The 26,654-nt window shown below is 39.0% G+C and overlaps 1 protein-coding gene across 10 annotated transcripts in view; it reads left to right on the forward strand.

Moving 5' to 3' along the window:
• Positions 1-26,654, forward strand: part of ESRRG (estrogen related receptor gamma) — a 402,243-nt gene that overhangs the window by 45,133 nt on the left and 330,456 nt on the right. Inside the window, exon 1 of one of the 10 annotated variants that reach the window (XM_069852771.1) lies at positions 7,576-7,728. The exons of the other annotated variants lie outside the window; for them this stretch is intronic. Within the exon in view, the coding sequence (XP_069708872.1) occupies positions 7,580-7,728 (149 nt within the window). The 5' untranslated portion in view covers positions 7,576-7,579. Of the gene's footprint in view, positions 1-7,575; positions 7,729-26,654 lie in introns of those variants that run through there. 10 annotated transcript variants of the gene reach the window in all.

The raw sequence follows: 26,654 nt of genomic DNA on the forward strand, positions 1-26,654 counted from the left end.
CGTTCCACAATCAAATGGAAAAAATGGCACCTGTCATCATATTTAGAAAACAGCTGGGTAACATGGCCAAGTGCCATAGTCTCTTTTCACATGGCCTTTATGCTGAAACCATCCAAGCTCCATTCTCAGCAACTGGAGAAACACTGTGCCTTTAAATGGTTACAGAAACATCTACTTAGGGGCCAGCTCTTATTGCAGCAAAGCCTGCTTCTGATGCTTCTAATTAGCAGTTAATGGATTATACTTTACTTTTATAACCAACCCAGCAGGCACTCTTCTATCGTATTTTTCAGCTATTTTTGGTGGAAGATACATGCAATTGTGCTGCTCTTCATGCTTTCACTTTGAGCATGCAGAAAATATTAGAAATAAATGGTTGTCTGAGATTATTTTAGCACTCAAATGCTTAATTTAAGTCTGATTAAGCATTTCCTAAATGTATTTTCTTTTGTCTAATATCTTAGAAAAACTGTAATGGGTTAATTGCCCTATCTGATTTAGACTTTGATGCAGAATCTCCTGAATACATACATATTACTAATTCAAATATTTATATACCTAGTGAAAAGCCTGTGTATTTTTTTTTAAACTTGTGAACACAGCTTGAATATGTATTCATTAAGGAAAAAATGTGTTTTTCCAGCTGAACACAGTACAGGCACATGTAGAAATTTAGATGCTTTAGAAGTTAGATGGATTTGTAGATACTAAAAATTTTTATACTTACTTAGAATTAAAATTGCTATGAGATTAGTAGCATTAAAGATTTGCAATGCTATGTATGTGTGTACATATATATGTAAATACACAATATATGTAGTATATATGTGTCAGAGTATGTATACAAACCATTTGCATAGGTTTTATTTCGAAGATTATAGTATTTCCCCTCGGGGAATTCATTTTGGTGCCAGTTTCTAGCTGGAAACCTCGCTCACAGAGGCTGCCTTTGAACCTGCTCTCCACTCAGGCCATGTTTCCAGCAGGACAAGGTCTAACATTGGTTAGACTGGAACAGGAGGGGGAGCTCTCACTGCACCAGCTAGGAAAGGAGAGGACGAGGTACCCAAACCAAGAAAAAGAGGGGAAGCAACCACCAGCAGCTGTCCGAAGCAGGTGACATGCACCCTCACTCTGCTCCCGCTTACTGTGGTCCTTTCATCAAGGTGGAGAGCTGGGCTTCTCCATCTCTTACTTGCATAAGTAGTACACAAAAAAAACCCCTGTTTTGGGTGAAGTGATAAGCAATTCCAGGTTATGCCCATGGCTTGCAGCAAAAGAAGCACCACTTGCAAAGCTTCCAGTTTGAAAGCACATTTGTATTCTCATCCTGATGCAGCACCACACTTGCTAGCTACAAGATAGACACTAAACTAGTAAGGTCATGTTTGTTGAAGGCAGTGAGTTCCAAAATGCTGTCCAGGAAAAAAATGTGGAAACTGCTATTATTTTTACACAGTGAATACTAAAAAGAGAAGGAAAGTAAGAAAAAGGAAGGGATAGGTAGTGGATAGTACATGAGTTAGCTACTTCAGTGCAATGGAACACTATTAACTTACTTTCTGTCCTGCTTTTTGAGGGTTTGGGTTCTTCCTCTGTCATATAACATCCTGCTAGAGGAAGAGACTGGCTGTAGAGGAGTCAAGGAGCTCAGGCTCCTCTACCACTCATGGTCCCTGCCTGTGCTGTAGGTGTGGAGTAGAGGGGTGTCTGCTGAGCTGGGTGAGTGCCACCTCATTCCAGGAACAGATCCTCACTGTTCAATCCGTTCCCTGTTCCAGCTTTCTCAGGACAATGCAGCAGGAGACTACCCCTTGCTTGAAGTGGTGCCATAGTCAAGCATCTCTGAAATTATTTAATAGTTGCTCACTTGTAGTCAGCCAAAGTTATTCTGACATGCTCAAATTTGCTGTTACATTTCCCTTAAGAAATAATGAGAAAATAAAGAGATTCCAATATAAACCTTTTTTCCTCCCCTAAAAAGAGAGCCATCTCCCTTTGACTCTGTTAAAAGCTCTGCTTTCTCCCAGACATTCCACAGAGGTAAGGTTCACAATTTTTCCTGCACTATTTCATCATAAACTCAATTTAGGGTGTACAAGAATGGCAGGAATAGCCTCCCTCCAACCTCTGTCTGAGGTGCTAGTCAGAGTATGTGGCTCATTAGAGCTAAATTTCTGACCTCCACACCAGAGTGGTGAAAGCAAGACTGAGACACCAGCAGTTCAGTGACAGCGTCTTGAGATCTGCAACAGCCAGAGCTCTGGAACGGCACTTGCCCTCCCCAGTTTCGTCCCTTGGCAGCTTGTGCCAGCGCAGGGTAAGCCAAGCGTTGCAGTAGGTGAGGTTATCAGGAAGAACACCAACCAAAAGAGTAAGGGTCCTTCAATCAGAGTTTGATTTTAATTCTCAGAAGGTCACTGTGGGAAGTTCCCCATAAAAGATAAACTTTGATGTTGACAGCCAAGGCAGATTCAGAAGTTTTGGGAACCTTTTTTCTTTTTAATTCTTTTTAATCATATGAAACGCGGGTGACCTGTGAATAGGATATTTTTAGATTATACTTTCAAATATACAGTATCATAGTTTAAGAGCAAATTAAAATTCTTATCAAATAATTTCTTTTTTTAAGAAATGTACTGTAACTCATAGCGTAAAGTTTGATGAAGAGCAATGTGCCACTCTGCACAGAAATTCTGCTCTTGCAACTAAATTGAACATCACTGGTTGCTCTCATTTAGATCAACCCTTTTGGAAGTTCTTTTTTTAAAGCTAGTGGATTGGACTTCTAATTTTAGCTCTTATGTTTTATAATTAGAAACATTTTCAAACTTGTTTACAAACACCTGCACTTGACAGCATGTGCCTGCAATTTTAGAAGGACTCGCTTGTCACTTCCAGTGGAGGTTGAGAGGGCATCTGCGTTCTTTGTGTTTGTACACTTAGTTTTAGGATACTAGAAAAGAAGTGCATTTTTAAAAGGAGGTTACAGATATGCAATATTTTGCAAGAGCGGTGCATGCACGTAGTAAGCAAACAGGTCCTAGAGACTCATTGTGGATTATTTCAAAGTCAGGAGGATTGTTAGTTAGTGGTCATTTGGAACAAGGCTCAAACTGGCACCCAAAGGAGAAATTCCAGTAACTAATTTTAGCAGGTTGGTCTCTCAATAGGAGAATATGGTTTATGGGTTTTCTGTGTTTTTCTCTTCTTCAAGTATACTACTTTCTTGCCAGCTGTCCTTCAGAAGTTATTCAGAAAGAGTTTTAAATTACTTTGGAATAAATTGTTGAGTTGTTCAGTTGTTTTTTTATACAAAGTTAGAAGTAAATTACTGAACATACAGTGAAGCAACATAGCATGGTTCCCCTCAAGTTTGAGTGGGACACGTGGGTTACTCAAGTCTGTATGTTTACAATAGGATGAATATCATACTATGTTACTCATTGGTCAAGTATAGAATCATGTTAGATGTAATCAAAATACTTTATAAATAAAATCCTTTGACTCCTCAATATGTTCTTTACACCTGATTTTTAGCTGCCTTACGTAGGTTAACAATGTTGCTTATCAATTTCTAGTATAGTAGGAAAGATTTTCCTTGCTAAAAATTGATGCTGCATAGGAGAATGGCAGGAAGAACCCTCCAAATATGCTTCAAGGGTAAGGCTGAACCGGAGGTAGTCAGAGCAGACTTAAGTAGTAGTGGCATAAGGTGTCCTATTGATTGCTTTATGCTCTTGTTGCTACTAATTAGTATGAAAAACTCTGGTTAATTAGAGCACTCTGGCTATTGTGTCCTCTACTGGGAAAAATGGTCAGCCTCTGAGAAACTCCCATACGTAAGAGGATAAGGAGGCCACAGAGCAATATGTTTTTTTATTTTGTTGTCCAAAAAAGCATGGACCCGGATGCAGATGAGTATCCATGTTAATATCAAAGGACCGTGTTCTCAGAGGTGCTTACTCTCTAACAGTTTCACTGAGAGTTGATATAAGTGAAATTAGGCAATTAAATACCTTTGTGTATGCATATTCTTTGAATTTAAACCTATAGTCCACAGCCTGCATCTTGTACTTGACCCCTCTGCAGAGCACACAGAATATATTCACTGAGGGCCTCTTCCAAAGCAATTGCTTGTCAGTAAACAAACATAATTAAAAAAAGCTTTTGGTGTACCAGGTACAGGTCTGAATAACTAAGTTTTTTTCCATCTGTAAAGTAGTTGTGCCTTGTAACTATTTCTGAATTGCTTTGAGGCAACACGATTTTAACAAGCATTCACTTTCTACAGCAAATAGACCTTTTTTCTTATAATTTATTTTTTAAATAAGTATACTGGCCAAAATTATGATGTTACTTAGCTGCTATATTCCATAGCATAAGTTATTAGCAAGTAGGGCTGCAATTAATAAATTGTGTTGCAACAACATTAGGCTATAAACATCTTTGAAAATAGCTTCAAACAGACTTTACAAGCTCCAGTGTTGTAAGGCCCCCAGCTGATCAGCATTAGAAATACCTGACATTTTAGAAATTGCTCATGATTCAAATATGACTATAGAAGTTAGACTCAAGTGGAACTTAATACTACTTCTCACTTAACTAGAAGCTCCTATATTATTATGAATTCTGTATGGAGATAGCACTTTCCTAACTGATGTACTGAGGGAAATGTTGCTTCATGCCAGCGTTATCAGTTTTCCTCTATTTTTGTTTGCTTATGTCAGCTCTGTGCCCACTTTGCTAAGTGTTAATGTGTAGAAATGTTTTCAAAAGGTTAGAGGAGGCTCAAAATCAAGAACTATGTAAGTGTGGAAAGATCCATCTACACAGCAAAGCCTCAAAAACATGCAAAAACCTCTTTGATGTCAAAAGTCTCAACTGACCATGAAGTTACTGATAAGCTTTCTCAGATGCATGTGATAGGAATGGAAGTCCTCTATGGAACATTTGTGTATCTAATCTGTGTAAGCCTGACCGGTTCTTTGGTGTGAATCTTTGGGTGAACTGGAGTGTACAGTATATGTGTGAAACGATCTGTTCTCAGGATGATCTGCCTGGCTCCTGTTGGGAAAAACTTGGAAATATCACTTCTTTTGGTGTATTTAAAGGGCTATTGTCTTCCTCAGAAACCGTTAATTAAGAGTCCTGGAAAGAAGGAAAAAGGGCTTTAGAATACTGCTTTCATGCTTTGCACAGTGACCCTCACTTTAGGTAAAATTGATTCTCCTTGAAAAGAATCCCATGGTATGATTGAATAGTTTGAGCCACAGCATGCAGGGTATACCAGCATGATTTAAGAATTGAATTCTTATCCAGCTTGCAGGGCGTATGAAGATATTTGATATATCATGGAGAACAGAATCTCCGGGAGGCATTATCTGGTTGCAGTTAGAAACCATGGATGTAAGGTGACTGCTTGTATATTGCCAAAGGCAGTGAATGTAGGTTCTCTGCCCATGAAGTCCTAGCATCGAAGCTATGGCTACATCTCCAGGGCTGGAATGCATTGCAAAGCCCTGAGATACAGTCCTTTGCCTGCTTCTTCCATAGCCCAAAGCTATAAACCAGTTTGTACAAGTCCATAAATAAGTGTAAAACATGGATTGTCTCTATCTATGGCCTATTGCAAATTATGTCTAGCTTAAGTTTTTGCAGTTTCTTATTATTAGTGCATATGCTTTAAATGAGAGCTGTTTGATATTTCTGAAGTAATCCTGTGCCATAAAAATATGTGCTTTTCCTTCTTGAAGAAACTGTTCCATGCCATTTGTACCCCAACTGAAGGGACCTAAAGCAAATGTGTATGAAATGAAACTGCTTCAGGATAACCTGCCTTGGTTTAGGGGCCAGTTAATGGTAAATTTATTTCTGTGACCTGTCAGCCAAGTATTTGTATACTAATTATGTCCTATTTCGAGGGCACAGCATGTGACTTGGTAATACCCCTCTTACAGGATGGCACGATCAAGGGTTTTTTGTCACTAGTGAGCGCAAACCCCATCTTCGTTACGTAGCATCACCTAAATGTGTGTATGTGTGCATTCTTTCTGAGTAGTCTACAAATACCTTGGCTTGTATGGAGGCATTCCTTAAATTGGCTCACAGGAGAAGATGTAGCCAGCTAAGGTGCTCAAGAGTAGAACACTGGGGAAGAAACTGAACTGACTCAAAGCCTAGTCATAGTTTTTAACTTTATATAATGTCTTTCGCAATATAGTAGAAAATTACCTTTATGACTAGTGGCCCGACCTGTTGTATAAGTAATCCAGCCATGAGGCTGGCTGATGTCTTGCTTTTCACTTGAACCTTCCTGTGATGCAGGTCTTGGAGGAGTGAGTGCCTGCTGTAGTCTCTGCCTGGCGCCTTGGTAAGTCATTTGAGTGTATCCTTCTGTACAGTCCCTTTCCAAATTGCTGAGCAAAAATAAGGAATTTTTAGTAGAGTGCTTTAGAGGAGAGCTGCTAATCAATTTTTCCTATTATTTTATGCCCTGTGATTTTTATACCACCCCCACCAGCTGGTTAATCATGCAAAAGCTGAACACTTCATTAGCCAGAACATGTTTGCCCATGGGCATTTCTGTAGTAAATTAGTTCTTTCTATTTATACAGGTAAGTCATGGCCAAAAGTCTTTAAGGTGCCAAAGGTAAGGGTTCAAATTAATTCTTTTTCTGAGTTTTCAAGAGAAACTAGGTTTAACTTTGCACACTGTTGGTTTGGAATTACTTTTGAATTAAAGATAACATGGATAAAAGCATTCTCAGGCTGTTCTGACATACATTGCATCTTTCTGGATCTCAAATTTGGCCTTTGTAGTACAGCCTGCCTTAAAAAAACCCAAAACCATGTGCATGCACCCACCTGTGTGTGTATGTAGTTTTATATATATTTATATACACACGCACAGAGTATCTACATATATATGGCATATTGGCCTGTGTTTTTCCTTTCTTATGTGCCATTTAAACTATTAATTGAAAATATGTGGTTTGTAGGTGCTTTTTTCCCTCAAATCAAATGGTGCCCTCTGAAAGCCTAGATTAACTTGACAATGAATTTAACTTTCAGGCTTTGGCCATTGCAATATTGTTTGAATGTCACCATTTCCTGCAATCAATGTAATTTTATATCTACTTGGAATAGAAAGTCAAGATGGTGATTGCCTTAATTTAACTCAGTGTTGTATTCATTAAGGAGCTGATCCTGAATTCCTTTCAGATCAAAGTCTGTCTTGATTTCAGTGGAACCATTCGGTGCATAAGGTGTGTGGTAGCCTTCTAAAATGTTGTCATTGTGACTAGTGAATAAAAACTAAATGTATTGCTAAATTTAGGCTGTTGCTCATGTCAGCTTCCTTTTCTAAATGACGGTAAGTGCATTCCATAAATAGTATGCCTCTTATGTTGTCATATCTCTTTGGCTTGCTTTGCAGTATTTTACAGGATATTTGCAAATGAATTTTGTGTTCAGTAGGCAGGGGATGAAAATAACACTACTCATTGGGACTCCATTAACCCGCAGCTAATGAGGAACCATTTCAAGGGCTGGATGAGTGTAATTCAGATTAGCCTGCATGCCAGGCTGCTCTGCTCCTGCTCAGGCTCACACCATATCATGCTCTCGCCGTGGTCCGAAGGGACGCAGCCTGGTGCGGAACAGCTGGCACTCCGGCACGGACTTTTGTCGGTTAAGTTTTCTGTGCTTCGGTTCCCCTTTTGGAAGGTAGGAATGAAGAGTGAATGTGTGTGTGTGTGTATGCACATGGATAGGTGATGGTGATCTTGACCTCCATAGTCAGTGTTTTGAGATGTAATGAAATACTCTGCGAACACTATACTTGTGCTTGCTGGTTGATAGCATTGTTACTTGTAGAAAAGGGTACTACATGATGACAGTAAAGGTGGTCCAGACTGGCCCTTAATTAATTTTATTTTCAAAATCTATATTAGTGACTGTCATGAGGGCATCCGGGCACTTTACATCAATAAAATAATCAATTTAAAAAATGTGTAGAGCAGAACTCTGTGTTCACTAACAAAACTCCTGTTCCCTGTTACGATTAAAGGTCAGTCCAAGGCTGGCCAAGCAAGCAGTACTCACATTTCTGTGCCTTGGCATTTACCAGACACGGCTCTGGCGGAACACCACCGGCAGCAGCTTCCAGATGCCCACAGTCCTTGCAGAGAATGTCTTGCTGCTGGCTGGTGACTTGTTAACCCCCTGCAAGTCTCAAATTGGTTTCAAGAGCAATGGAAAAGATGAAGAAAGAGTTGTTTGAAGGCCAGTCCCAATTAAAAATGCAACTTTACCAGTTGTGACCAGCCTACTGAAGTGCAGGAAACTGGGATTCGGTGGAGCTGTGCTGCTGGAGTATAGAGAGATCTCCTTCTGAAGAACATGCTAGAGGTCTCTTAGCTGAAGAAATTTTATTGATGATAAATGTTATATTATGCAAGCATAACAAATTCTCTAGGAATATAATGCTTCCCAGGTTTTTCTTACCATGTGTTAATATTTTATGATACCTGTGCATTAAGGGCCAGTTCCTACAATGTTTAAGTGAGTTTGGGCTGCTAAATTGCCTTTATGGACTTTTAAAAAAGCACTACTGGTCACTGTGGATTAGCTAAATTCCCAGTCTCATTTAACATGCTGATGTAAAATCAGCTTGTTTGTGTTTTTAATGCATTAAGTGAGCGTATGCAATTAAATTAAATGCTGTTGCAAAGCTGCATTTTATTTATTTGTATTAGTAACATTAATATTAGTATGTTAACATTTGAGGCAATAATCCCTCTTTAATACATAACTAATTGTGCAAACAACACTGAAACTAGGAGTTCCTGGACACCAATGCAATTTTTTAAATGTGAAATGGTATTATATTTTGATGTCTTGAAATCCAATTGAACTCAAGCTGAGCTTAAAAATCCAAGACCTGTTTCAAGAGAATTCAGTCCCATCTGGCTGGCGGTAGCAGGTGTGCAGTGTATGTGTGTGCCTGTGTGTGTGTGTAAGGCAGGGAGGTGATTTCAGTCAGTGCAACATTTACCTTTTCCTGTAAAGCTTTAATTCCAATTTAGTGTTGTGGTTTGACGCGCTCTGCAGTTTAAGTTCTTGTGTAACTACCATCAACTGCTCTCCATTTCTAGACAACGTAATGGGGACGGTGAATGGCAGAAGCAAATTAAGCATACAGCATTATGGAGAAATATGGTTTCTTATTAAAGTTTTTATTTACTTTCTTAATACACCCTCTTTATTATGAGAGATTGCATTTTTAAAAAATGATACATATGTGATCCTTGAAGATTGGATGAGAAAGGTTTCATTGCAGTGTTCGATATCAAGATCTTTTAAAGAGTTGTTGCATGTTCCCGCAGCAACATAGAGAAGGTTTGTTTCATCTGGTTTTTTTTATGAAAAAAAAGAAAATGTATTATGCAATTAGTATTTTCAGCAGAAAATAGACATGTTTTACATTTTTGTATTACTGCTATTATAATGAAGGAGGGGGTTTTTAATCTTTAAAAATATTTTAACAGTCTGTTACATGCTTCAGGCAACTCTACTGGTCCAACTTTATACCTTATAATGTTCAGAAACTTGCCGCAGCCATTTTCCTCTTTCGCCTTCCCTTTCTTTATCTTTTGATCGCATGCTGCCTGTTACCCTCTGCCTGGGAGCCTTTTACTTAGGAGGTATAAGAACCCACTCTTCCTTGACTTTTAGCATTAACTATCAAAACAGCTCCCTTTTACACTCCTATCAACTGTCCTACTTCCAAGTTTTAAAAATTTCCTCTTTGTTTTTTTTCTCTTCACTGCTATATAACTTTGTGCTGGAAAGTCTTCTGGTGCATGTGTTTTTTATGAGAGTTGGCACATAAAGCACTACTTACTTAACAAAATAAGTAAGCAAACAGTCATACTTCTTTTCCAGTTTTTAACTTCACACTACTACAGTAGATGACATTTTATTACTGTATTTCACAGGGTTTTTTCATGGTGAACTGACTTAATTTTTAACCTAGAGTGAAGCTGGCACTGTGTTGCCAAGGGAAGTCCATCTGGTTTGACAGACGAAATGATAAGCATTTTTCTGGACATCCCTGTAAAGATCTCCCTTTTATTTGTTTGCTCTATGAAGTTAAATGGAAGAGGTCACCCCCTTTTACAGAGCAAATTCTTTTTTTTCTGGCAATAGGGCTTTGCATGAAAACATTTTTTATTAAGCAAGTCATCCATACTGCACCGTAGGCTGTTTGAGTGTAACAGTATGTTACAGTCTGCAAAGTTAATGCAGTTAATATTCAACTGAACTTTTGGGGGGTTGCTAATCCCTTAGGCGGGCTTAGCAGAAAGGGCAAACATATTTATAGCACTTTGAATCAGACTGCAGTGAACTAGTAAGAGTATGTGTTATACCATGCAAATGTTATACAATTTTAGGAAAGCTCAGTGCATAATCATCTTTTAATAGTACTTAAGTTGGTAAAAGTTCTTGTCTGTAAGCAACAGAGTTGTTGGTTCAGTGGACAACAGGTTTGTTAAAATGAGACTCTCTGAAAGATCTTGAGATTCCTATTCTGGTGATAAATTCTGCAAGTTCTGAATAGATTTATGGGCTGTTTAATTAGGAGCTAACTGTATTCTTTAAGCTTGGTCATTTGTATTATTCCTTAATAGGATTTAGTTGGAGTTGTCACATATCTGACTATGATTGAGTGTGTGCAGGGTTGTCAATAGCCTATTCTATATAGACCACACTCTCTAACTTTGTAGAAGTAAAATCATTCCTGAATGATCTTTCCTCCAGAGTTGTAAGTGTAGGTAAAGTTTGCTTTGGTTAGAGCTGTAGGTGCTCTGGGCAAAAGAAATAAGAGTTGTAGGAAGCTCATAGAGAAGCTGAAGTGCTTGGACTGAGAACATCCAAGGAGGGTTGTGTTTCCATGAGACAGAAACTCTTTATATTTATGTCACAGACAAAATTTGGATTGAATGTAAGGAGCCAGGGAAAAAGAAATCATCATCTTGGATTTTCCACAGAATTTGATTGTGTGGAATTTGCAGTCCACTAAATAAGAGATCCATCAACTAATAGACAACAAAAGGTCATTCGTACTTTTTTCAGAGAGAGAGCGATTAATATGAGTGCTAACAATGGTATACAGTATAGTCAATTTTTACGGTGAACTTCTGATACTATGCAAACGTACAATGCAGGCCTGGCAAAGTGACTGTTTAATTATTATTTTTTTAATATATTTTACATTTTGGCTACTTCTTACATTTTTTCTAGGTTTTAAATATTGGAATGAATGACTGCAATATGGAACTTGACCTTAACGAAGGCTCAGCTGCCTGAATATTTGCATGTACTCAAGTAATTTGTTGATTTGCCACCATACCTACATCTGATCTTTTCCTTTTCTTTTTGCTGTTTGTAAACCACATTGGCCATTCATAGTCCGTCAGGGAAAAAATCCTACAAAATAATTAATGTGTCAGGATTGTTTGGAAAAATGGAACTATTTTGATAAAGATTTTCAAATCTTTGTGTTTATTATATTTTCAATTAAAAATAAAATTACTGAATACCAGACTAAGTTAAAATTATGTATTGGAGTTGTTTAAATGTGAAGTGCCATAAAATAACCAGTTTATTGTATGCAAAAATTCAAATCCCAGAATATATTAAAATATTAACTTCTAGATCAAAATACTTTCCCAAGGAAGGAGGAAAATTAGGAGGAAATTTGGGCTACTCAGTTTAAGACAGTACATCTGTGATGGGTGCACAGGGATGACGTGGCTGACTCTGATGTGGGTTCCTTTGTTCACTCATCTCTTGACATCTCCACATCATCATCAGATCATCTTCCATGTAAATCATAAGCAAGATTCAAGCTTGTGCCTCGACATCTATAACATGACTCTGTAACATTTCTGTAATTTTATTAAATAGCAAATACAAATATACATACTAAAAGCCTTACTCCACAGAGTATGCTGGTGAAGGTGTGCTGGATCTTAGTTACACATCCCAGAGCCATCTTAGAGCTTAGAAATATGTGAAACCATCCAGAGTTTTATTGGAAGAAGAAAGAGTTAACAATCCAGTGATGTTAACTGTGATAAAAGGTGTGTGTATGTATGTGTGAGTGTGCGTGTGTTAATGTATTGTACTCTATACATTTATGAGCTCTTTTTATAGTAGCATTTCCAGCAGCATTCCCAGGAGCAGTCTAGGTCCAATCAGGACTGGTATGCTATTGTGCGAGGTGTTGTTCTAATTCATGTGTAAATGTGGAGTGGTTGCTGCCCTGAGGATATTACAGTGAAATTACAAACAGGATAAAAAATTGTAGGAGGTGTGGAGGGAAAGGAGGGCAGCTGCAGTGAGGTGCACTTGTCTCATCAGGGCTGCGGTATGTACAGCCTGATACTAAATGATGGGCGTTTTATTTATTTATAAGTCTGCTGCCTTCAAAACAATTAGCCGTATTGTCTTTTGTTTGTGTCTTAGTTATTTAAACAGAAATGTAGAAAGTATGAAATGAATCACTGCTGAGATCCTTCTAGGCTCCTGTTCTGTCTCTAGCAATGACCAACCCTGAACGCCTCAAGGAAAGATCTAAGAGCCTCACAATGGGCAGACATGGGATAATCTTGTCTTTACACAGTCTCACCCTAATCTTTCATTATTTGGGATTAATTTAAGCTTTGGAACATGAGGTTTAAAAAAATATGTATTTGTCGTTCCCCTCCTCCACCATCAACCTTGTTTAAAGTATGAAATATCCTCTGAAGATCTGAACTGTTCTTGGGGTAACCCTACCTGCTCCTTGGTGTGTTAACCAAATTTGCAGCTTGGAACTACTGTGGTGGTTTTGCTTCCTCTTAAGCCAGAAGGCACTGGTAGATCCTCTTCAGCAGGCAGGTGGGTGGAGGCAGAAGCATGTTGAGCAGTTATGGCCTGGGTGTTACCATGTTGTCGTATGTCAAAGCTGTGGTGTTGTGGCTGGATCTCTTCCTTTTCTTTACAGATTTCAGTGGCAAATTTGCAGTAGAGCACAATAGGAGATAACCATAAGTAAATCAGGGAGCCTTTGTATTAATTTCTTTCGCTAGCTGTGTACATATGAGCAGCTTGCCATTTGCATATGTGAATCTTGTCATAACAATTTCGGGAAGTGATTTGTTAATAATCAAGTTCTCAGAACAGCTCTAAATCAGTAATTGATGTAGGTCTGGATAAAGCAAGCCTTCCGCCTGCCTGTTTTGTAGAGCATTTTTGGCAAGTTTCAAGCTAGCGTGAAAACTAGCCATCAGAATAAAATTTAGGACAGCTGGGATGCTTTGCAGTGAAGACTTTTGGCTCCATAGTTCAAATAATCACAATAGCAGCTCAATTTAGCCTTTGGCTGGATAGGTTTGGCAGGGCACAATGAAAAATAATTATTTCATGGCCTGCTTATTTGTCCCTTAACAAATAAACTCTCTGACCTATGCAGGCTTATGTAAATATGCTGCCGTATGTGGGGTGTAGAACACAGTCATATCCCCATTTGGAAATATGTTTTATTTCACCCTCATGTTACAAACTTTTTTTTAGAGTTCAGTTTGGGAAGCAAAGAAAGGGAGAGGCCGTATCGGATACTGAAGCCCAGGCAGGCAGGCACAGAGTCTAAAAAGCCATCTAACAGTCGTCTTTCTGAAAACATGTCCATTAGTATGCAGTGTTTTCACTGCTGTAATAATAAGAGCAATCATGATATGAACAAGTCCGTCTCTTTGCAGCCTTCCCACGCGGGACGGAGAATGACAGCTCCTAAAGCATTTGGATTTTTGCCTGAATGTATGCTGCTTAGCTAACCACGGTTCATCTTGCTTTCCATCTTATGGCTTCCTGGATATCCTTCTCAATTGTTTCAGTGACAGCTTAAAATGTGAGACTTGGATGGGGAAGATAAAAGCTTAGCAAAAGGCTTTTTGTGTGTGTATTTAAGGGGAAGTTTTATTACACTTGATGATGGAGAGATGTGCCACGCTATTTTCTGTTCCTACGATTTTAGTATTTGTACTTTCTGCTGTACTAGCAGCAGCCAATCCATAACATTGTCTTTCCATTTCCAGTACTGGAGGGGGGCAAAAAATACACAGAATAATACAGATTGATGGTTTTTAGTTCTGACACCACCATTTTGGTTCTGAAACAGTGAAAGAAAGGCTTTATCCCTATGATCCAAAAGATCTCTCTAGAGCATCTCTGTTTACACACATGCACACACACATGCACAGGCTCTCACTAAGGTGGCTATGATCTGTTTTTAATAGTGGTACTTCTTCTCAAAGTGTCATTTAATAAACATCAGCAGTCATGTCATGCATCGGGATGAATTTCTAAATGTAAATGAGATTCTCTCAGTAATTTATTTACATTTGTTTTCAGTACAACAAATGAGACATCACGTAGCTTCATAATTTCCCATGACCGAGTCACCAGCATGAGGTGTGTAATTTACCCTGATTTAAGATGCTTATCCAGAGGTTCTTGCAACAATACCAGGTGGGGGGTTTTTTTGTGCTACTTTTTGCTGGCTTTTAACCCATCTACTTCACCTCCTTCTCCATTTTTCAGCAGTATGTGTCTGCTTCTGGAGACCTTTTTTTCAGTGGAGCTGAGAGATGGCTTTGTTGCTTTGTTTTGTATATTATTTTCCTTGCCATTTCCTTCTTATTTGGTAAAACTTATAGGAGGCTTCTGGCAGCCACAGTGAATATACACTGATTTAGAATGTGATGATGCAGGAAGGAAATGTTGATTGTGGACATTTCTGATAGAAAAATGATCTTTCAGACATGAGACATGAATGTGAAGCGTCCAGCAGTCATTGGTTCTCCCCTTTTCTTCAGCTGAAGTATGAAATCTTAGGCCTGGTCTTGGCTCTGCTACTGACTTTGAGTTTCTGATCTGCCTGTGGTTGAAGAATCCCTATATTGAGAGGGGATGTGAATCCTAGTTTTCAAGTAACGTGGATGCAGCCATGTACTACAAAACTCATTTATTTTAAGCCCATAGTTGGAACGTTTAGATGTCTTAACTACTTGCTTGAGTATTTCAGGTAGGTAGATGATTAAATGTGCAATGTACCATGCATACAATTTTGTACCTCTTATCTTGCAGTCTCAGTTAAGGCTTGACTAAAAATCAGGGTGATAGCTTTTGCTATTTTACAGGGTACAAACACAAGAGAGCTGAGAGACTTGGGTGAAAGTAACTGGTAGTTCAGCAACAGTACAAAATGCGTGCTATGTAATTATGCTGTGGCAGTGGTTTGGGATGTTATCATGCAAAAATGCTGTATATCCTTATGGAGGTCTGAAGGGTTAACTGTATGTGGGTGTTCTCCTCTCTGAGAGGAAGCATGACATTTCTTTGTATTCATTCCCAAAGCAAAATTCAATGTCTTCCTTTAAACTGAAAAAGCATATTCCAGAAAAAAATCCAGCCAGATTTGGACTGTTTTTTTAACGTGAATTGTGCATATTAGGACCCAGTTGAGAGTCAAGTTTGGACTTGCTAGCCGTTTCCTTAGTGTTGCATGGATCTAGCACCAAATTATGCTGATGGCTTGTCTATCACCAAAGTATTTAGAGAACTGCAGTTAAATTATAGAAATCTCCCAGGCACAAGCAGTGCTCTGGGCAAATTATTTCATCAAAGTTATTTCTTATGGTATACTCAAACAAAAGTTTACAGGAACAACCTGAGTTTTTTGGTATGTGATTATGCATATGTGGTAACAGCCCCTTTTAACAAATAGCTAGCGTTCTGCCTGGGGAAACAGAGGAAACCATACGAATATCACTGATCTCTGTTTTCCACAGTTTGAAACAAAAGGTTACATTATGGAAGTGCAGAACTAAGGGCAGTAGAAGGGCAGCTGTTTCTGCCCACTGTCAGCTCATTCAGGGTCTGGAGACCCTTTTTTTTCCGTAGATTTACAACTATGCACCTCTGTGTGCTTGTAAACCCCAGTAGTCCGCAAGCACATCAGCTATCTTTACTAGTCCTTTGTCACATCCAGGCCCAGTGGTCACCATCTGCGTTTACAGGGAATTACATTTGCATATCTGAGGGCAATATAGGCTTTTACTCCACTACCCCTATCTAGCTGCTGTATTATTATGAAGTGTAATATAAATCCTGAAAGCATCCCTAACTCCCTGTTATCATCGGAATCCTTTCAAACTCTATTTCAGAGTTTAGAAGTATAGTCAGGGTAGAACATCTATATTTGGGTTTACATGTAATGGTCATACCTACTGGTTCACTTGGATGAATGTTGGCATAGATCACTAGATGCAGTGTTTATGTTTAGCTCAGTGTTTTTTATCACTGCATAATTTTTTTTTAGTATTCCACTTTGTATTTGCACTCTGAGACAAGAATGCCTTCCCAGCCTCTGCATGATTGTGTGCTTTTTGTTTAATGAATATAGAAATTCAGGTTTTAAACTGACTCGCATGCATAAATTATGCAGGGAAAACAGGTGCTTAAAAATCTGTGTTTTCCAAACCTCCCTCTGCCCATATATTTAGTGTAAAACTCAACCACGTTTAGATGACAGACTTGAATGGGACCTCTTGACTCAGGGCCCAGATGTTGAAAACCTTACACGTATGAGGAAGAACAGCAGGTTTAGAAATGTTTGAGAGCTAAAGGTGTTTGCAAACTGGACATCCAATTTAACCTAGTTTCCATTGAGCTGTGTTTGTTGTTATGTGAGGACTGTGCAAGGCATTGGGGCCAGACCTAGGGAACCTACTCTGGAGTTCAGTGGCGTGAACTCAATCCAGGCACGTGAGAGGTGGGACTGCAATAGCTGGAGTTTCATTATATTGTTTTAGGATTATTTTTTGGTTTTGGCAGGATTTAAGTGTATGTGAGAGCTGGATCTCCTTTACTCGTGATCCTTAGCAGATGCACATCTGATGAAGAGCCCCCTTAATTTAGAAATGCTCTTAAAGACAGGAAGATACTTAAAGCTGGTTTGATCAATGAAATGGAGGAGCTGTGCTCTTGGGGCACATTAACAGTGGTGCCAAGATGGACACTGCTACACAAATACTGGGAATTAAGTTTCTAAAATACCCAAGAAGCTTCAAATTGTGTATCTCACAAGTTCTTTACTCCCTCAGTTGTAATGTATGTCTCACTTATTGCTGAAGTCAACAGTCTAATAGTAATGAAAAATACAACCTTTCATCATTTATTGATTGTCAGTCTTTAAAAACTGACAATAAGCTTTTTTTGTACATTTTCTCAATAAATAAGAACATTTATTGTTTTTTCAGTTTTATTGTATTACATGAGAATATATTTTACTGCATATAGTGAGTAATGTAGCATCAGGAGATACATCTGCATTCAGCAAGTAACTTTTGAAACTGCATAGCTCAACTGAGATAAACAAATTTGTAATACTAGCTTAATTTAAATTATAATGCAGAATACTTAAGCTTGAGCTAATTTTTCTAATTATTCCATTATAATGTTCTAACTAATGGAGGACAATTTCCATAAAAAATAATTACAGTAGAACACCAGTAAAGGTGAACATCTACTTTCTTCCCTGTCTAAGGGAGGGGGAGGAATTTTGTACTTTTGTAAGCATCACACTATCTGGGCTTATTTCCTAAAAAGGCACCACAGACGATGTTGTACAGGTTGGGCAAGTCATTAATCCATGTAGAGTGAATATCTTCTTTCTCAGTGACCACTGTTACCTTCTCTCTCATATTTTTAAAAAAGGAGACAAACTGGAATATGATTTAGTTGTGGTAGACCTTGGGATGTGGATCCTGAGTTGCCTCCCCACTGCCACCTGCCTTCACAGTGGAAAATTACCTGGTAGGTTTTATTCCTTTCTAGAACCTATCAGAAGGCACTGAAGAACAATAGTTGCCTCTTGCTTACCCTTGTGATGAGAAATGGCAATTCAATGATATTTTTATTCTAGTTTTATTCTATTTTATTCTATTGTTGTAGAAGCAGTTTATATTTTTATTTTAATTAAGAAGCAGATACTTTTTCTTCCAGTGACATTCAGCCACACAGGCAAAACCAGTAAGGTCCACATTTTTTCCACCCTACCAACAGAAAAACTGAGATGGCAGTGCCACTGCTGAGGTGGGGATGTACAAAACAGCCTCTGCTTTCAATCAACTGTGCCACTGCACCACCAGCACTGGCCTTTGCAGACCCAAGTGGTTCTTCTGCTTCTAGGCTATCAAAGCGGTCATCCTGGCAGGCTTCTCAGATGAAAAATTTCACCTAAGTCATGAAGCTATTTCCTGTACACTATGAACATAGAGACAATTCTGGCTTACGTTTCATAAACATTGCACAACAAGTGGAGAAAAAAAACATTTAGGCCAAAGACTTCATTTTTCGTGAGCTGAGTGGGATTCTGCAAGGCACAGGCTCTTGTGTATATGCTGCTGTGAATTGTGCTGTCATCTCTGCCTCACAGGATTTGATGCACGAAGAGTTAATAGATATCCAGTAACCAAAGCCATTTATATTTCTCTTTATATACATAAGTGAAGTGGAACATGTAAAATTGGAAAGCAGAACCAGAACTGAAATTCTCTTACTTTATGACTTGTGTGTGTTATTTTCCCATGATCTTTAATTACATTCTGTTCTGGAGGGGTGAGAGAGGGGATGCTAATCTGGTGTACCAACTCCCGGAAAACCAAACTGTTTTACAGCGGGAGTCTAGATGACAGCACACAGCAAATGCAAAATTTGACATTCATATGAAAGTAAGCTAAGCAAGACCCGTAGAAGAGATCCAAAATAACTGCAGCAAGAGGAATACAAGTGGTTTGAGGAAACTAGGATTTCTCTATTTATTGAAACACCACAGCTGACCTTTAAGGAGATGGTGAGACAATGTAGATTTTGTAGGACAGCACCAGAAGCATGGCTGTTAGAAAAGGAATGCATGATTGGATTCAGGTTCATGAGACGCTGCTGTTTGCTGTGATTGCTAATGAATTTCCAAGGGGTGTTTGAGCCTGGTTGTTTACTGTGGAGATGCTTGCAGTCAGTTGGAAGAGATATGGCTGAATGTGAAGCTTAGTTCTGTGTACATACAATCCTACTCTCTGTGATTCTGCCTCAAGTTGTATATTTAATATCAGTCTGCAATAGTAAATAATTTGTAGGAGTCCAGCTGTGACTTAAGGCTTCCCTCAAACAGCATTCAGTGTGCAAAGTCATGTGTTACCCTTTTTCTTTGCTCTCTAGATAAAATAGCCTTTAAAAAACCGTTTCCACTTCCAGTCAAGACATTAAAGCTGTTGGACTGGGTGGACGCTTTTGCTGTGGTGTAGCGAAAAAGATTCCTGCCCTGTTCTTTGGTTCTGATGTCTTCTTCATTCCCTTGGCTGAGACCTGGGTCACAGCACACTGCTCTGCTCTCCTCTACCAGGGGGCTATATTTCTGTGCAGAAGGGAATGTCTTTGCTAAGCAGCTTGCCTTAGCACTATATGCTTGCAAAATCTAAGTATTTTATGGAGTAAGGGGTAAGCCAACCATTTAAAAGCAGAATTCCCAGTGCATTCTAGTGTCGTGTTTGAAAGGCAATGGAGAGTCTGAGCCAAAGTTATCCTGTGTAAATCAAGGTTTATGCACAGGTCTTACCTTGTCTTTCCACTCTTCCCCCACCCCTTCATGTTATTAGCCTGTTATTCAAAGATTAGGGGCAAGTTTTGTCCCAGTGGATCGTGTGTTCCAAAGGACCCAAGTTCTTCTCTGGGAGGAGGACCAGGGCAACTATGATGTGTGCCAATTTAAGACCTTTGAGATGCATATGAGGGAATCTCTTCTGCTCTCCAGTGGTGCTAACCCATGAACTAAATAATCATGGAGCCAATGGGACAGTATGTCTTATACCTCTCTGCACCAGCTGTAACTGGTGTGGATCCCTAGGGCAATATTGAGGATGAAATGAACTCTTATATGCTCAGATGTGTCGATTATGAGCAAATCATCACTCAGCGCCCATGTTATCACATTCTGGGCAGTTTACCCCCAGGAACAGTTGTAACAGTGAACTTTAATCTAGATTCCAATTGTAAATCTAATTTCTATGTGAACCCTCAGAAAAAGAAGAAAAATTGTGCTTTGAAAAAGAAAATAAGTGCAAAGTGGAATGAGAGGATGTAGAATAATCAAGATGCTTTTTTGTCTTTGGTAGATGCTAGGAAAGAAAACAAACAGACTATGGATCTTCTCTTGCTCATTGCTTTTTGATCCAGCCCGTTACACACACTGGTCCCAACACCTTCAATCATTTCCTATCAGCTCTGTCGCTTGGAGGCCAGACTTCATTCCCATACCTTTTAGCACTGCACTGGCTCAGGGCACTCCCTTGGGACATCCTGTACGCTTGTTACTTCTTACCACTCTCAGCTGGAGAAAGCACACTGCACTTTTGCATCCAAACCCAACATCGCACTTAAGCCATACAAAGCCCACTTAAGATCATTTGTGTTTTTCATTAGCCTTCTAAAGTAGTTGCTCAAAAGGTACAGTGGCTTTCCTAGCTGTTTGAACTCCTTTGGAAGACTGTCATTTTGAATCCCTAGTCCAGCAGTGGCTTATAATTGTTATGCAAAACTTTGCACAAACATAATATAACTAATTGCACAATTAAGATTGCTTTCTCCTCATCATCCCATTATCATACTCCTCATCTACACCTAAGTCAGCATCTGGCATTAACAAAGGCTGTATTTGTGTATCCCTTTGTTACTTATGGATCATGTCAGTGTGTTCCATAAGCCTGAAAATGGTGTTTAGAAAGCCTTGTAGTGGACATTGCTTTTTCAAGTGTTTAATGGGAGTGGTACTCCAGGATACAAACACAGTATCACTCAGAGCTCAGAAAAAGGACTGATACAGAGCAGCAAAAGACCTTCCATTTTCTTAGCAATGTTCATGTCAGTAGTAGAGTGTTTTGCTACTTTTTGGAATCTGAGGCCAATGATGCAGGATAGATATTCTTTCTTTATAGTAAACATTTCAAGGTCATCAGTCCTGTTAGCATGACATAAGACACATAATCAGTTCATTCTGATAGCCCACATCAAAACCAGGCAGACCAAACCTATGTTGAAAAGTGCAGAAGGTAGCAGGGAGAAGTCCAAGAATGTCTGTGGAGCAAAATATGAGAAACTGCCTTTTACACTTATTGCCAGACCTAGGCAGAAGGTTTTGTGCTTGAAGGTTCTGAAAGTGTTTGCCACTCATGTAAGGACAGAGTGGGAGGGTCTTGGACTGTAAGCCTAAGGAGGTCTGCAGTCCAGTAATTCTTCCTGGGAAAAGGAAATTATGTAAGTTTCTAATTCTGGAATCTTTCTGCACAACTCTGTAAATTTAAAGAAATAAAACACAAACGGAAAATTGATTTTTGAATGACAGTGAATTGTTGTCATTAGAGGATATGTAGTTTTGTGTCAAGGGATTAAAAAAAAACAACAACTCGGTGTACTATGTGCTACTTTCTGAAGCATTACTTAATGTACCAGTCATTGCTTGGAACATGGAGTCCTTTTAATGCTAGTCAGGTAATATGTCATTCTCTCTGTAGAAACTCTGTGCAGCAGAGACATGAGTTATATACTGATGTAGTTATCAGAAGATCATGTGGTAGCACTAATGTGAGTCACTACAGTGGAGTTTGCCCTGTTTGAAATTTTTACATAATTAAATACAAGTGAGTCATTGTCCAGATTCTGCCAAAGTGCAGATTTCTTTAATTTAACATACACTTTTCAGCTTGCATATGCCTCCCATAGGGTGAGCATCTCTTCCTTTGTACAGAACTCTGGGTTGTCTCTCGTCTACGAACTGTTTCCTTTGGCCATTCAGCATTCAATGTTCCCTTTGAAATACATGGCAGCTTTGGCAAAAATAGCTGGAACACCCAGACCTTAAATAGACCTCTCTGCTTGATTTTATATTCTGGAGGTAATTCTTTAAATACACGTAGTTAGATCAAAACAAGCATATTTTTGTTTCTGTAATAATGAAGAATATGGCCTACGTATCATGGTGAAGTGTGGTTAGTTGACTTCTATGACATCGCTCTCTGTGCCAAGGCAAAGATCAGAGAGAGGATTAGAAAGGTAAGACAAGTTTCTTTAAGGGAAAGCAAGGTGGAGATGCTTACTGGACTTTTTGAATGATAACCATCAAAATGGTGGATGGCTTGGTACTCAGAGATATTGTTTTATGCAAGAATAAAACCACCTTCCGTGCAGTTAGCTATATCATTGATGTTTCTGAAGATTTCACAAATCCTTTGGTTTCTGGGGTCTGAAGATGATGAAGATGAGGAACGGCTGAGAGAGCTGGGGTTGTTTAGCCTGGAGAAGAGGAGGCTGAGGGGAGACCTCATTGCTCTCTACAACTACCTGAAAGGAGGTTGTGGAGAGGAGGGAGCTGGCCTCTTCTCCCAAGTGACAGGGGACAGGACAAGAGGAAATGGCCTCAAGCTCCTCCAGGGGAGGTTTAGGCTGAACATTAGGGAAAAATTTTTCACAGAAAGGGTCATTGGGCACTGGTAGAGGCTGCCCAGGGACGTGGTTGATTCACCTTCCCTAGAGGTGTTTAAGGCGCGGGTGGATGAGGTGCTGAGGGGCATGGTTTAGTGTTTGATAGGAATGGTTGGACTCGATGATCCGGTGGGTCTCTTCCAACCTGGTTATTCTATGATTCTATATACCTACCATCTCGGAGTCATTTGGTTGAAGAAGCAGCAGCTTTTCTTTCCTTCATTCTTTCCTCCTTTATTTCCTGCGTGCTTTCATTCTTTTCTCCCCTTTACCTATTTTGCTTGGCTGTGAATCTCATTGTTCTCATCTAATGCTGAAACGTAACAAAAATCTGATCAACCTTTACATTCAGAAGTAGCTTGTAGTTTTGCCGGGCAGAGAAAGGAAAAATAGGTATCTATGCAAATGTTGGAAAAACGTCTGATTAACTCATGAGAGATAGTGAAGATGACTAAGGCTGCTCTGCTAATTTCTGAGTCACTGAGTAGATGCTATTTTTTTCTTATTTGTCAATGTCTCCCTTAATAGGGATATTAAATAATGTTTACTACTGTAAATTCTTTCACAGGAAAGAAAAGTTGGATTTATATCCATTTCAGTTTCACCCAGAAGTTGATCTGGATTTGATTAATTTGCACTGATTTTCAGATTCATTACCAGTCTTATTGTCAGGTAGGCTTGGTATGCATTACAGATTTACTTCAGATGTTTAGCACAAACTGTAAAGGGGATGACTAGTTTGTTTCTTTCAGAGTTTCGTGCTCTCTCTACAAGCTCTATACTTGTAATAATATTATTAATATGCATAGGATCCTGTTTGTGTAACCTTTGAGTCTTACACCCATAGTTCTTATTCTGGACGGTAAAATAGCTGCCTATCTTTGGAGTTCAGACTAAGAGGCCGTGTTACTGGACAAACTTGTCTATTTTTGTTAAATATGAGTTCTCCTATAGAGAGACTGCAGCCTTACGCAAGAGGGCAGCATGTATGCCAGCCCATCCAGCAAGTAGCCAGCCAAAGGAGTATGTTTCAAACACCCTCTGAGAGCCTTGAAATCTGCCTTAGTAATTTATTGATGATAGAAAAGAGAAATGTATTCCTCCCATAGTCTCCGTCCCCACTCTGCTAAGTTGATACTGCCAGCAAAGGAAGAAGGGAGTTCTCACACCTTCACCTGTACTTACTGCAGAGAAAGGATTATGCAGGTAAGCAGTCCTGTGTGCCATGTAAATAAATAGTCAGACTCGGGAGCATGTGATTTTTGACATCCTACTCCTTAGTCCTGTTATAGTTAAGTGTTCTGCCTTGTTTTGTGATCCCTGAGCTTGTTCCTGGTAACTTTTTTTTTTCCTCCCTAGTAAAAATTTTGTTGCAAAAAATAAAGCTGCATAAATGTGCCTGAATAGCAAAACACAGTGTCCTAAATGATGTAACTCAGGTTTTGGGAGCAGGACAATTGCAGTAGTGGGAGGCTTCTTTTAGAATAATTAGTCTTGCTGAGAACCAGGGTATAAAAGCCTGTGCAGAGCACAGCAGTAATGCAGTTACACCATTTCCAGTATTTGTGTGCCCCTGCATAGCACTGCAGATCAGAGCAGGTGTGCCCAAAATGATGGTCAAGGAATGATTTCATCTTTGCAGCCCCGTTCCAGGACTGTAATAGAAAATACGTGGGTTTCATTCTAAAGAAAACAGTGGCACTCATCTTCCATACTAAACCAGGAGGCCTTTGAGATCATAATCATTTTTCCAAAGGAGAGATTTATGTTTCTGCTCATGGAGCCAAAGCCAGTTCTTGTGCCCTATTACTACCTGGCACTTGCCCATCCAAGAATGAACTCTACTTCAGCTGCTTGCACTTGCAGATGTTGGGATTTCCATTTCAAAGTACAAACAATTCTAATATTAAAAAGGATATTTCCCCAGTGGGACTATGGGTTGCATGAGCTTCTTGACTTTTCTTTTTTGCCTTTTGATCGTATATGATAACACCTTTAGATCTCTCCATCACATTTTTTTTGTCAGCATCACAGTGGACAAAATGTCAGGAGAAGTTAAGTAGAAAACGTCCTTAGAGAGATAAAGGTTCTCTTCCACCACCCGCTGTATGGTTGATGCTGCTGCTCTTTTCTGCTGGGGTTTAGTCTACTGAGGCACTTAGTTGCCTAACTTAAATTTACTTATCTGTTATATAAATAAGGGATAGCCTTGGCCATTAAGGAAATCTACTGATGGAAGGAAAGGGGATTTTCTAGAGCACCTGTGTGCCATTCTGAGACATGGAGTTCAAAAACATTTGATAATGTAACCTTCAGCTGGTTTTCTGCAATGACTTTTATCAATGAGCCCTAAAAGCATTGATATTTTCAGGCATTATAGCTAAAGAGAACTACCCACTACCCAAAGGAATGACATCTCAAAACTTAGCTGGTGAATTCTTATGTGCTGTCATATATGACTTGCTTTTTCCTTTCTCTCTGGGATGTCTGACTGATCCCAGGGCCTTGGCTCTTCCCAGTACACAACACTAGGCTGGTACTGCTCTCAGGTGCTGCCTGGATTTGCTGTTGCCCTCAAAATGTCTGTTCCTGTATTGTAGTGAGGATAATCCTTTGTTTAATTTTTTTTAACATTTTGAAAGGAAAATAGGGGTCTTATTCAGGTCTTTCCATTTTTTGCATGATAGTACAGTTGAACGACGTGTACATGTGTTAATTAAACATCCCTTCTTATCACTATTTTGGTAAGTGTCCTGTAAATTTAATCACTACGACACCTCTGTACACATTACAATCCTTTTAAAGATCTAGAGAAAAATCCTGATGGATTATTCAAAGCACTAAATCACACAGAATTACAGTAGTTATTAGAGGCATTAAAACCTGTGATAAGAAGCTTTATCATGCATTTTTGGGAAGGCTTAGTCTTTATCAGAGATGACTGTAAATAGGAGTGAACAGTAAAAAAACTTGATAACAGTTTATTTTACAGTACATCAATAATCAGGTACTGTAATTACGATATAATTACATGATAATTATTGCATAGTAGGTAACTGTATATATTAGCTTTCTTATTTTTCTATTATCAAAACTACCTGTGAGACCTAAGCCAAAAAGTGGCCTTATTCTACTTGCATTTACCCTGGATTTACACACACATGGATGCACATGCATACTTACCTTACAGTTGTGTTTTGCCTGACTACAGAGTTGAGCCTGTTTACAAGGAAGAAGAACAGGCAGTGTGACACACTAAAGTAGATGTGATTTCTTCCACTTATACCTCAGGACTACAAAACAAGGGAATCAGATTTTAGCTATTGTTATGTTTAGCTAGCTAATTTATGATTTTCCCTCTTTTTTGACATGGGAAAAGTTGTGGTATTCTCAATCATTTGGATAAAATTCTCAGTTACAGACCTACTCAGTGTGTGGGTGTTTACTTTATAACTGTAGATTATTTATCTCTCTACATCCACATCTGAATACAGATTAGGTAAGATCTCTGTTAATTGTACTTGGGTTGTCTATGCATGCCTGTGTTTACATATTTCTGGTAGTAACCCTGAAATATTCTGTCATTTTGGGGTGTAGGCTAAGTGAAGATAACCAATTAAGTATGACTTCTTCTAATTTAATGCTGGTTACAATGTTAGAAGTTCCAGTTAATTAAGAATAATTGTGAAGCTTGCAGGATAAATGTTCTCATGTTGGAACTAAGAACTTTCCTTGATAGCAAGCGCTGAAGATGTAGTATAAAATATAGTGCATGAGGAGTATGGAGTGACTTCTGCTCCCCATGGCTTTGGTAGGAGCTCAGCTATACCTCTGTCTGCAGATTTGGGCAGCCCACCACAAATAAGATATGGAAAGTTTGGAGAAAGTCCAAAGTAAAAGCAATGGGAGTGAAAAGAGAGGGAGGAAATGTGACCTGGCAGGAAATATTAACAGACTTGGGGATGCTTAGCGTGAAAAAGAGATGTCTGAGGGAGAACACAGTGACAAGC

Source organism: Phaenicophaeus curvirostris, chromosome 2, assembly GCF_032191515.1.
Source record: "Phaenicophaeus curvirostris isolate KB17595 chromosome 2, BPBGC_Pcur_1.0, whole genome shotgun sequence".
Taxonomy (NCBI): Eukaryota; Metazoa; Chordata; class Aves; order Cuculiformes; family Cuculidae; genus Phaenicophaeus; species Phaenicophaeus curvirostris.